The sequence below is a fragment of the Desmodus rotundus genome, chromosome 11 (genome assembly GCF_022682495.2).
Source record: "Desmodus rotundus isolate HL8 chromosome 11, HLdesRot8A.1, whole genome shotgun sequence".
In the NCBI taxonomy this organism is placed as follows: Eukaryota; Metazoa; Chordata; class Mammalia; order Chiroptera; family Phyllostomidae; genus Desmodus; species Desmodus rotundus.
The window spans coordinates 21,712,061-21,725,442 of record NC_071397.1 but is presented as its reverse complement, the minus strand read 5'-3'; the positions used below and the strand labels follow the sequence as shown (position 1 = coordinate 21,725,442).

General features: G+C 38.2%; 1 protein-coding gene across 2 annotated transcripts in view; it reads right to left on the bottom strand.

Moving 5' to 3' along the window:
• ZNF451 (zinc finger protein 451) overlaps window positions 1-10,118 on the bottom strand; it is an 80,177-nt gene extending 70,059 nt beyond the window's left edge. The window contains exons 1-3 of one of the 2 annotated variants that reach the window (XM_024576583.3): window positions 9,905-10,118; window positions 9,342-9,425; window positions 861-941 (exon numbers count right to left, since the gene is read on the bottom strand). In XM_024576583.3, coding sequence (XP_024432351.1) covers window positions 861-941; window positions 9,342-9,425; window positions 9,905-9,925 — 186 coding nt within the window. In that variant the 5' untranslated portion in view covers window positions 9,926-10,118. The remainder of the gene's footprint in view (window positions 1-860; window positions 942-9,341; window positions 9,426-9,904) is intronic. The other variant, XM_024576582.4, reaches the window with a different exon arrangement.
• Between the last annotated feature and the right edge of the window lie 3,264 nt (window positions 10,119-13,382).

Here is a 13,382-nt window from a genome sequence, read left to right as displayed (position 1 = left end):
AGGTACTATTCTCATTTGATAAAGAAACTAAGGTTAAAAAGCTACTTAATTTATCCAAAGTGAGAGAATTAATAAGGAGTAAAGCTGAGAATAAAACCTAGGTATTTCGATTCCAGGTCCAAGTCTCAACTCCCTAGTATCACAAAGCAAGAAGCTTCTGGTCACCTTGAATAAGAGCCAGGAGTTCTCTAATCCATCAAGTAAATAGCCTATTAATAGCAATGCGGGCTACAAATGAAAGACAAGACTGCTACAAAAGGCTCAGCTAATTTGGTTCTCAAAGTAAGGGAAGTATCAGTTTAGGGGTCAAACCCACATCCAAAAAAAGCATATGTAAAAGACAAAACTTCAAATATATGGGGGATAGAGGAGGTTACAAGATATGACAACTGAAGTGATTGATCACCTATAACCCTTCCCCACATGCCATTTTCTAAAGGATCTTCACATATCCTTTCTTCCAATATAAAACAAATTTTCTGTGGTCACATGGTTATAGATGAAAAGGATCCAGTTATATAAGGCACCTGAAGAGAGATAGGAAAGGAGAAGGACACAGGAGCCAAAAAGCTTGCAGTTTTTATTCCATTTCCCTTTTATCAGATATCACCTCCAAGGCTTACAACTTCCATGTGTCATGTCATCCTTTCACATCCTTACTGAAAGCGGAGGAACAAAACCGAAAGTAGAAGATATTCGGGGCAAGAACTCCTTGGACTACCTATCATGGCCCACTCTAACAGTGATGGGCCATTCTGTAAAGCACTAAACACAGCCACCCCTGATTTGATCACTCTCATTAGAGAATGCTTCTTAAATGACAGGAGTAATGACATGCAAATCAAATATAATGTACTTACATCACTATGAGAGGTGCTAGGCTCTTCATCATCACTGCTGACCAGATCAATGTATTCAAGAACAGGTCTCAATGGTCCTTCCTAAGAAAGAAGCAAGCAAATTAACAATTCATGAACAGTTATTCAAACTAAACTAGCATTTTAAAAGAATTATGTTTCTTGGGATTGGCAAGAATTCCTCTGAAGAGGACACTTCATGGCTGGCAAAAAATAATCAGAATAAATGCAGAGAAAAATATTCAGAGTATATATTAGGTTGGCCAAAAAGTCTATTACATTTTTTCCATAAAATAAAAGACTCACTATTAATTTTCACCAATAACTTCATTGACTTGGATATTTTGAGTACGCCGGCTATCTCCCGCTATTCATTTCTAGTGAGTAGGGGCCAGTGGTGTTGCTAAACATCTTCCAATGCATAAGACAGCCCCACAGCAAAGAATTATTTGGCCAAAATGTCAATAGTACCAAGATACTTCACAAACCACTTTTGACACATTCGATCAGTCACAGCACCTTCTCCAAACACTGCACAAAACTTTTTTGTGTGTTTCAGTTGCGTTTTTACCTTTCTTGAAATAATAATGCACAATACACTGAAAATGTTGTGTCTTCTTCCATCTTCAATATTAAAATGACTGCACAAAAATTCACCAATTTTGATAAGTTTTTTAAAAATGCATGCCGATATGACACCTGTCACAATACAATCTAACAAAATTGTTTCAAATGAAGTTAAAGACAACTAAGCACTACTAGAGCCATCATATGGACATAACAGACCTTCTGGCCAACCCAATACATGAATACCAAATGATGACGAGACCTAGAAGGAAGAGGCTAATACCAGTAAGACTATTAGGACTGTGTCAATTCCTTGGGGAAAGGATGATTAATACAGAAACAAGCTATAAGGGCATAGACATTATAATCTAATGCTTTCCAAATGGAATGAGTATCAATGATTCGTTAGATATCCAAGATTAAAATCCTGGAGTTCTCTAACCAATAGCTCCTTTTTATCTCCCAGTTCTATAGAGTCAAACATTAAACCTCATTCTTCTCCATACTTTCTTTCCATCCACACTGCCTCTATAATGAACCAGGCTTTAGTGCTAGGCTTAAAAGCCTTGATTTTATTCCGCAGACAAAAGGGAATCAATAAATACTAAAACAGGAGTAACAGCCTTGACCTGTGTAGCTCAGTTGGTTGGGCATCATTCCGCAAGACAAAAGGTCGCTGGTTCATTTGCAGTAAGGGCACATGCCTAGGTTGCGGGTTTGGTCCCTGATAAGGGCACGTATGAAAGGCAACCAATCGATGTTTATCTCCCTCTCTTCCTCCCTTCCCCTCTCTCTATATTTAAATACATGAATAAAATTGTTTTAAAAATTAACATAAAATAAAATGGTAGTAACATTATTTGAGAGTTCTGCTTTAAGAAGATTTAAGAATTCTTTTAAGAAGAGTTCTGCTTTAATCACATAAAGAAGTATAAGGAGTAGGGAAAGCAGAACAATATCAGTACAGAGACAAAATAATGTAGAACTAAAATAGTGGTGATGGCAAGAATAGTGTCGTGGTGCATATACAAGAGAGTACACGGGTATAATGGGGGAAAAGATTGGCAATAGAAAACAAAACCCCAACAATAACCAGAAATCAAAGTGGTACCTAAGTTTTCATGCTTGGGTGACTAGAAGGATACTAAAGCCATAAATATAAATTTGGAATACAAAAACACAAAGCTGATATTCTTTTGCACATAATGATTTGATATGCCAATGGTACACAGAGGTATTTGGCAGAGAGCTGGAAATGCAGGCTTGTAATCTGGATGTATGAACATAACTGAGAGTAGAGATTTGGGAGTGACTCCCCTAAAAGACTATTAACTCTAGTTTTAAACTGAAACTATGCTGTTGCTAAAGAACAAAGCAAAGAGCAGAAGAGATTCCAGAAGGCTCTTGAGGAAATGCTGGAATTTTAGGATTCAAGGAAGAAGAGCTAAGTAGGAAATCAGAGACTGGAAAAGATTCATAGAATTCATAAACTCAAAGAAACTATAGAGTAAACCTCAACAAAAAGTTATCAATGTTAAATTAAGCGAAAAACACCACCACCACCAACAACAAAAAATGCCACTGAATCTGGCAACAGATTTTAAAATGCCTTTGAGAGAGCAACTGTCAACAAAGTAGTGAGTATGGAAGCTATTCTAATTAAAAAATTAAGTAGAAAATAAGGCAGTAAAGGATATGAGTAAAGTATTTCTTGAAAAAAAAAAACTAGTATGTTGAGAACAAGAGAAAGGAACGCAGGAGGAGAATATGGCTGTGGGAAAGATTTCTTAGGATACAGAAAACTGACTGTTGGCAAGCCGAAGTGATTAATTCAGTGGAAAAACTAACAGAAAAAGACTAGAGTCTAGAGACAGAAGCTAAGAAGATCTAGTTAAAGATCCTGAAAGAAGCACCCAGTCTCAAAGATAGCTTGCTTCTCCCCCTAGGCTACAGTTTCTCTGTAGGCAGAAAATTGCTCACCCTGCAGGTAGTGATCCAGCCACTAAGATAAAACCAGAAAGCAAAACTTCTGGGTAGGAATCTTGTAATACAGCAATTGGGATTTTTTTTTTTTTGCCTAAACTGTACAAATGCAAGTTTAAAAAAGAGGAAAAGAAAACAGACACTCTCCAGTGTGTGGTCAATGGACATGCATTACTCACTTTGAGACTAAAACCTGCCACTGGTATTAAGATTATCAAAATTACACATGATCTACAAAGGAAGTAGAGGAGTTAAAAACAGCTTCTACTGTTCATGTAATTACCTGAGTTTACCCTCTTCAAGAAATGTGCATTAGATAATTTTACTACATACCCACAGAAACAGCACACCAAGAAAGTCCCCAGGTTACCAGAAATACAGAGGTAGAGGTGGAACTTTCATGAACAGATAGTAGTTACAGAAATAAGGGAGAATGAAAGTAAGTATATAACAGGGCACAAAGTAAAAAGTAGAATGGGCAGGAAAAAACAATAAGGAAACTGGCCACAAATAGGATTAAAAAGTAAACATAGAAATAGTATAAGGGGAAGGATTAAAAACAGATGAAAGAAGACTATCAGAAATTTACTGCTGGAATGAACCATTAGAATGATACACAACCAAAAATGGCAACTTGATATAATTCACACTAATTAAAAAGATAAAAAGAATCAAGGTAGGAGATCTAAAGTGAGAAAAGGCAGGAGTCAGTTAGAATATTTATTCATTCCCTGAACAAATAATTATGAAGTTATAAGTGACAGAATGGTAGAAAGAGAAGACAAAGGTCTGAGACCTCCAAAAAGGCAAAGAGGCTGAATGGAAAAATAAGAGAAGTATCCTAAAGGAAAATATTATTTTATAAACAAATATTCTACATTTCAGCTAATTTCCACAGTGGATATGGGAAAACTTCCACCATAATAAGGGAGTAAAAATTGCATTTAATATCCTATTAATTGATAACATTTGTCATTGTGCCCTGTACAGCAATTGTGCTAAACTATTCATGCACTTGATTTTATTTAATCTCCACAATTACCTGACAAGGTAAAATACTGAATAACTATTATCCCACTTAACAAATGAGAAAATTAAGTGAGGTACACCTGGTTCTCTAAACACATAATTGACTGTGTGGTCAAAGCAACTGAGGTGTTCAAAATATACATATATATACTATTTGTATTTATTTTTTAAAAAAGACCCTATTTATTTTGAGAGAGAGAGGAATGGAGAGAGAAAGAGAGGGAAACATCAGTGTATGGTTGCCTCTCACGTCTCCTACTGGGGACCTGGCCTGCAACCCAGGCACATGCCCTGACTGGGAACTGAACCCGCGACCCTTTGGTTTACAGTTCAGCACTCCATCCACTGAACCACACCAGCCAGGGCTATATGTACTATTTTTAAATCCATGCTTATTACCTAAGTTTCTGAGATAAAACCCTTGTCAATTAGAAAAAAAGAACTACTTGCTATTATCCCCAACTCAGAGTTAACTCACAACAGTGACAAAAAAGTAAGTTAACTTCCCTAAAAAAGCAATGTTTATAATACAAAGACTGAGAAGAATAATTTCTCGTATTTATAATGACTGCTCATATCCTAAACAACTATAAATGCACATGGTCCTCCATTTACCAGGTATTTTACCTGAATTTGCGCCATCTATCAACTAGTAAACCATCATTTTCATCTCCTCTGTATCAATAACAAAACCAAAGGATTCTACTTCCAAGGCCACACAATTTAGGGGCAGGAGTACAGACACAAGCAGAACAGATCAGGAACACAGCTGTATTGATTAGATTAAGTTTTAAGTAAACTTAAACTAATTAGATTAAAAATTAAGTAAAAAAAGGTTTCATTCCTGTTATTAAAACACTGATGCTCATACCAAAACATCAACTGCTTACTAATTGAAAAGAGATGCCAATACACTAAGATAGGGTATACCGAAAAAAAAATTTACCCTACTCTAAAACAAATATGGATTTAAGACAGATGCAAAAACCTAATCTAAAACCCTATCAATTCTTTTTTTTTTCCATATAAAGAAGTTAGGGACATAGTTTACTTCTACAGTCCTGCCCAGTTCTAAAATTTCAAATGGTTCCCAATTTCCCACTATAAGTTCATATTTAACCCACCATTCAAGGTCTATATTATCTGGACCATCATCCATTCCCCTCACATTAAAAAAAAATAATAAAACTTTATTCCCCAGAACTACACAAATCCTGCTTTCCCAATTTTGATGTCTTTCCTTATTTCTTCTCAAAGTGACATTTTAAACACATACAAATACTGAATGCTATTTATGCTAAAGTAATAAACTGAAAGTCTTTTTCTTAAAGCACCATGTTATTTTTATAAAAGAACCTTCTACTAGAACTACTTACATAGTTCTCACCTATTTCATCTCCCACACTTATAGGTAGGATATATCTCCAATTAATATTTATAGCTCTATTGTACTTAATTCATGACTTTGCGTATTATGAGCTTCAACATTATTTTTATTAAGTTCATTACAGTCCTAAGGCACCCAGAGAAAAGATACCCCATTTTTTTTTGCCTATGATCCATTCTACTGCAAGTAAAGTAGTATCACTTGACCAATGTGCTCAAGTTATTTATGAAATTATACCTTAATTTCCTTTACTTTTTTCATATGTTCAATGATTCCACAATAAACCAATAATCTTAGCTGAAATCTGAATCTCATGTGCTGGTCTCAAGACTATGACAGGCTACCCCAGCAGTTTGTGATAGCTTTGTATCCAGAGTAGCACTGTGAAAAATCATGTCATCAGCTCTTAGCTAAAACAGTTTTGGGGAGTATATTAAAATATCCACTTTCAAAGAAAGACATAAAGATGGTTGAATAAAGAGTCATATTACTGAACTAAACAGGAAATGAGAGAAAAAGATCTAAATGAAAAGTTTTTGTTACAGTAACATTGTTTCTTGATTTGAGCACTGTTTACACAGGTGTATTGGCTTTGCAAAAATCAAACAGTACACTTATGAAATATGTTCTATTTTACATTTAAATGAAATATTGGGTTGGCCAAAAAGTTCATTTAGTTTTTTCCGTAAACTAAAAGACACATTTTTCATTTTCACCAATAACTTCACTGATTTGGATACTCTGAGTATGCCGGGTATCTCCTGCTATTGGCTTCAAGTGGGCAGAGGCCAGGGTACTTCTAAACATCTTCCAATGCATAAGACAGCCGCACAGCAAAGAATTATTTGGCCAAAATGTCAATAGTACCGAGAAACTCTGACAACCACTTTTGACGCATTCGATTCGTCACAGCGCCTTCTCCATACACTGCACAGATCTTTTTTTGCATTTCAGTTGCAGTTTTACCTTTCTTGAAATAACAATGCATAATACGCCAAAAATGTGTATCTTCTTCAATCTTTAATGTTAAAATGGCTGCACAAAAAATTCACCAATTTTGATTAAGTTTTTTTAAAAATGCACACTGATAATGACAGCTGTCACAATACAATCTAACAAAATTGTTTCAAATGAAACAATAGTTGTCTTTACAGCAATAGACTACTACAGCAATAGTACCGAAAAAAAAGTAACTGACTTTTTGGCCAACGCAATATAAATAAAAAGGGTTATTTTAAACCTCCAGATTTCTATTTTTCCTTTCTTTCAGCATGCTGTTTTGTTTCAGACTCTGTATTTTGGAAACCACAGAAAGACTGCTGTGCACCATGTGGATTGAAGATGAGAAAATTTAATTAACAGCAAACTAAGAAATCCAGACCAGAGTAAATCAAGAAATGACATCATAATGCTCTTTTTGTATCTGAATAAATCTTAAGCAAAGAACTGTTTATTACCTCTATTGGATAAGCATTACTTGGAGGAGTTAAGTATAACGTTATGTGACAGAAAGAAATAGAAGGTTCCATCTCTAATGTATTTTAAAATAGAATTAAGGTATCACTGTCATTTAAGTGTTATCGCTAAAAAGAAAGAGGGAACGTTTTTAATAGGTTTCCTCTAGGATTATAATTGCACTTGATACATATAATTCATTTCTCCACGTGGAACTATCAAACCTTTGAATCTATATTTGAAAATTGGGATAAATATAAAACATGTCAAGCTCGATACACAAAACACTGATTGTATATTTTTTTTTTATTCTAGATGCATAGATTAACAGGTTCTCTACATTTAAAATAAAATTTCAAGAGTATTTTTAAACTTCAACTTAATGCAAGCTTATATTAGTTACAAGCTACAATATAATTCTTCATTCTAGAGTACAAAAAAATATATATTATTTTCCAAATCTTATTTTAGTAGATTCCATCTGTGACTTTCAAACTAAGACGTGTGGCTCATAAAGAAGTGTGTCATTTTACTTACGTTTACACAAAATATCAAGATACTCTCCACTCACAAATATACCAATATTCAGGAAGGACCTGAAATATCTGTTCTAAAGGGCCATGGAATCCTGTCACCAAACATATTTCAGTCTACAGTGACTGAAGGGGCAGGATACAATTCTTCTAAGCAGCCCACCCCTGCCCCGCCCCAAAACCTTAAAAGTTTAAAATGAAAAAGAGTGCCATATACACTAGCACTGGAGAATAAGGCACGAAATGATCTTGTGAAAGGCTCCTACACAAACCCATTAAAACACAATACAGTAATGGATGCCCCTAGTGGCCCTAATGTTGGGATACTAGATGACACTGTTTAATTACCAGCTTTCCTAAGTTGCCCCCAAACAAATACATATACACATCAGACACTGTTAAATAAAAATTACACACCTTTAATAGCAAACCTCACCTATAGTATTCAGAGTAGTTTAGGGTAAAGGTATTCTCTAGGTAAGATACTACTTTACCCATATTACTTTATACTTTGTTATACTTCACAGTATAACAAAGGTATACTTTAAAGCAGGGGTGTCAAACTCATTTTCACCGGGGGCCACATCAGCCTCACGGTTGCCTTCAAAGGGCCGAATGTAATTTCAAGTCCTTAACAGTTAAGGAGTAGTTACGTTTATACTGTCCTAAAATTTTTTCAGCCCTTTGAAGGCAACTGTGAGGCTGATGTAGCCCCTGGTGAAAATGAGTTTGATAACACACGGGCTTTAAAGTATACCTTGTTATACTTTAAAAGTTTTGGGTGAAAATCATCCCAAAATACATCATACCCACTGTTTCCCTAAATCAATGCTTTACAAAGAGTGGTTCACAGACTCATCTGTCCTTGTATTTTTCCAAAATGAAGATTCCTGGCCCCACATTCAAATTCTGTAGGTACAGAGTAAGGCTTAGGAATCTACACTTACTAATGCTTGAAAACTGTCTCCAAGGACATAAAGTCAGAAATTATGCAAGGACCGTCACTATGAACATCAATTGTTGTACTGTGCTGTAACGTCGTGACCTCAGAGATCAGCGAGGCCTTCAAGCTACCTGCCTCCACAGTATGCAGCTCCGTAATCCTCAGTTTCCAGTTTCCAGTTCCTACAACACTCCCGTTTGCTACACACTGCCTCATCACTACCTGTCCCTGCCCCCTCACCTGTGTCTCATCTCTTAGAAGACACTCTCGCCCCATTTCAACGCACAGTCCTAGGAGACCAGAACTTTGTGCAGATTGAGTATAAAATGGCTCTGCAGGAAGGCACGAGGAGAGTGATTAAGCTACGACTGTACTTAACCAACAGTCTTCGCGGTGGCCGCTGCGGCTGCTCAGGGCCCTCTTTCGGTCCATTTCCTAGTCCTGTGCCAAGCTCCTCACAGGAGCGCTGCGCCTTAGACGTGCGAACAGCTTGTGGGATGGTGAACGAACAGGCGAGGTGTAGTCTCAGAATCGCTTACCACGCAGGCTCTGGCTCTGGGACAAACCCGAATATCGCTGCTACTTACACAAACGAACTGAATGTCATCTTCATTTTCATCCGGTGTGGACTCAGTTGCCTCAGGCCCGGCTGGAGGAACGGATTCTATTATCTACAAAAATAAGCCAAAACATGCTTATCTGTACAGCTACAAATTTACAGGAACAGATTTCCCCAAAAAGGACGAGCTTTAAAGGAAACCTAAAGGCACAATTCCACACAAACCCGACTAAGAACGGAATTCGATGGAGTCGGATTATGCCTTTGCATACGTGGAGCTCTAAGGACCAGACAGCGAAAACCAGTTACTGGCTTCTCCGGATTCCCTGTCTGCTCGAGAACGAGGGATGCAGGCTCACAACGGAACAGCAAGCCTGTCCGCCGAGCAGCGGCATCGAGAATCTCAGAGCTGGTGCTGGGGCCCGGGGGCGGCTGGGCGGCCATTGTTGCTGCTAGCTCCTGGCTCAGACCAGCACAGTCCCCACCGCCGAGCTCGGCCCCAGACGCCGAGGGTATCGCCCCTCCGCTGCAGCTGAGCACCAGGCCTCACACTCCACAAAATGCAAAACGCTTTGTGGTTCGCCTACTCACCTCTGACCCTGGGTCTCCCATTTCTCCGACGGCCTAACTGACAGCACCGCTGCTCCTGCTGTCCCCGCGGCCGCCGCTGTCGCTGTTGTCCCCGCAGACACGGCTACCGCCACGACCTCCCTTCCCGCCCAGCACCGCTTAGCGCTACTGTGACCCGCCCCTGCGTGAGCGCCGACGCCGCCTGACGCCGCCAGCGGAAAGAGGAGCAACACCGCTTCAGGGGGAGGAGCAGCCAGCTCTGGCCCGAGATCCTCCGAGCCTCTTTCCCACAGTCCCCACCTTCCGCGAGCCGCGCAGGACTCTGGGAGTTGTAGTCTCTCAGCGCCCGTGGACGCCCAGGCGTCGGTGGAAAAGAGCGAGAAAGTAGTACCCTAAGGCACACAGCATGCCTTTCGCCATGGCGACGTCACAGCAGTTCAGCCGAGCGGTGGGGGGGCTAGGTAGTATTTCATAGGGAAGGGCGCGGACATGGATGTGAGGAAGGTTTCCAGTTGGGTTTTGTTCGGTTGGGGATGTTGGGGATGTAACGGCAGTGTTGGGGACTACCCAGTTTTTTTTCTTGTCTTTTTGTTTGTTTGTTTGTTTGTTTAATGGAGGGTCAGGAATGTAGAGGTTTAGCTGAACTGTAAGGTCAGAAAAGAAATCTGATGTGTCTTTACTCAACTGCTCCCACGCTTCAGTCTCCCAGACACAGCATGTAACTCATACAACCTGGGAAGAAAGTGGAGGATCAGACCTGCAGTCTCCAGGTTAGCTTGAAGAAAACTGGCAAAGCTGAAGAGCCCAGGGCCCAGGACAGGAAGCTGAGGCCTAGCCCCTGATACTAACATGTACTTTTAAAAGATGTTCTCAATTATTGCCATCGTAAAATAAAATAGTTGACCTTTTTACAAGGTTCACACTCAGAAAACAGTCTATAAAATAATTCACTCTGGTTCAACTCTGTGTTTTTAATTTTTTTTCACCTAACATCTTACCAAAAAAGGCCTTTTTTACACACCTACTGCCAATGGTTTTGAAAAGAATTCAAACTGAAAAATTCTTTTAAATCTTAGATTCCTGTTTTTATGTGTACATATACAAACCTATATACCATATGACCAACTTACCTATACTTGCAGTAACTATTGTTTACTATTTGATGTTTTCTGCATTTCCTTCAAGTGCTTTATGACCAGTCGCTCTTCTCCCTAGTCGGTTTGAGAAATTTAGGGGCAAATTGAGAATGAGAAACCCGCCCGTTGCATTCCTCAAAAGCTATAGGTAAATGTCTAAAACTTTTAAATGCCTAGGTAAAACTTGTATTTAAGTTTCTCCTAATGTGCTGGTCAAAGTTCATTGGAACATTTACTTAACAGGTTACCGGTAGGAGGAGTTTACTGGTAAAACTCTTGGAAAGCAAACATTATGTGACTAGAGCCCCAAACTACTCACATCCTTCAACGCAGATGTTGTCATTGCAAGGATTTATTCTGAGGACATAATTTAATCTGTAGGAAAGCTTTATTTAAAATATTTATCACAGGTTTTTTTCTGTAAGAGCAAAAATGGGAAAACATCTAAATGGGGGAAGAAAGGGTTCAACTTTGGCATGTACTCTACCAATAAAACAGTATGAAGTATTTTTACCATTGTTGAAAATGTTTAGTAAAAATTTCTAAAAACATGTTTCTCAAAAACACAAGATATATATATATATATATATATGATGAGAATCATGTAAAATTACCAAGCAAACCATGCCTGAAATAGGAAACCTACTTAAACAGAAATAATTTTCTTTAGGTAGCTGGACTATAAATTTGTAAGAAAATCCTTTGAAAACCATCTAACAGATTTATCAGACACGCCTGTAGTTCCCACAAAGCCAGGTTTATTTAGGTTCATGTAGCAAAAGACAACAAACCCTAGGCAAAGCCTGGGAGTCTCTCAATCCTAGGAAATTTAGAAAAGATTGGGCTGGATGATTTTAAAGCCAGTTTTTGAAGTAGGGAACTGGTAAGGAAGAAACAGAGTTGTTTGCTGATTGGTTCAGGATTCAAGATGGAGAATTAACTATGAGGAAATTTTTTTTTTTATGTTTTACTTGAGATGCAGATCCATTATTCTGCTGTATGAAATAAGATCTTTTCTCTCTTCTTTTAGTACAGTTTTTTGATTATGCTACTACAGTGGTCCCACTTTTTCCCCCTTTGCCCCCTTCCACCTGGTATCCCCCTTCCCTCCACCAATCCGTCCTCTGCCTCCCCCAGTTCACGTCCATGAGTTGTACATATAAGTTGTTTGGTTTCTCCTATTCTTAACAAACCCTGCCTACTTTATACCTACCAATTATGTTTCTTAATCCCTGTACCTTTTCCCCCACTTTCCCCCTCCCAGCTGATAACCCTCCAAATGATCTCCATGTGTATGAATCTGTTCCTGTTCTGGTTGATTACTTTGTTTTTGTTTTTAGGTTCAGTTGTTGCTAGTTGTGAGTTTGTTGTGATTTTAATGTTCATAGTTTCGATGATTTTTTTAAAATAAGTCCCTTTAACATTTCATATAATAATGGCTTAGTGATGATGAATTCCTTTAGCTTTACTTTGTCTGGAAAGCACTTTATCTGCCCTTCCATTCTAAATGATAGCTTCGCTGGGTATAGCAATCCTGGCTGTAGGTCCTTGCTTCTCATCACTTCAAATACTTGTTGCCAGTCCCTTCTTGCCTGCAAAATTTCTTTTGAGAAATCAGCTGATTAGTCTTATGGGAATTCCTTTGTAGGTAACTCTCTGCCTTTCTCTTGCTGCTTTTAAGATTCTCTCTTTATCTTTAACCTTTGGCTTTTTAATTATGATGTCCTTTGGCGTGGCTCTCTTTGGGTCCAAGTTGTTTGGGACTCTCTGTGCTCCCAGGACATGTCTATTTCCTTTGCCAAATTAGGGAAGTTTCTTTCATTATTTTTTCAAAAAAGTTTTCGATTTCTTGCTCTTCCTCTTTTCTCTCTGGCATCCCTATGATTTAAACGTTGGCACTTTTGGAGTTGCCCCGGAGTCTTAGACTCTGTTCATTTTTTCAAATTCTCATTTCTTCTTTCTGTTCTGGTTGAATATTTATTTTTCTTATGTTCCAATTCATTGATATGAATCTTAGCTTCCATCCCTTCATTGTTAGTTCCCTGTGGATTTGTTTATTTCACTTACTGTAACCTTCATTTTTTCACTTATGGTTTTTCCATATTCAGTGTGTTCTGTGAGCGTCCTGATCACCAGTGTTTTAAACCGAGCATCTGATAGGTTGGCTATCTCTGTTTCATTTAGTTCTTTTTCTGGGGTTTTGTTCTGTTTTTTCATTTGGGCCATATTTCTTTGTCTCCTCAATTTGGCAGCTTCCCTGTGTTTGTTTCTGTGTATTAGATAGAGCTGCTTTGACTCCCTATCTTAGTACACCTGTTAAGTTCTATGGGGAGGAGCCTTAGGTATTTGCCAGGGTGGGGCAA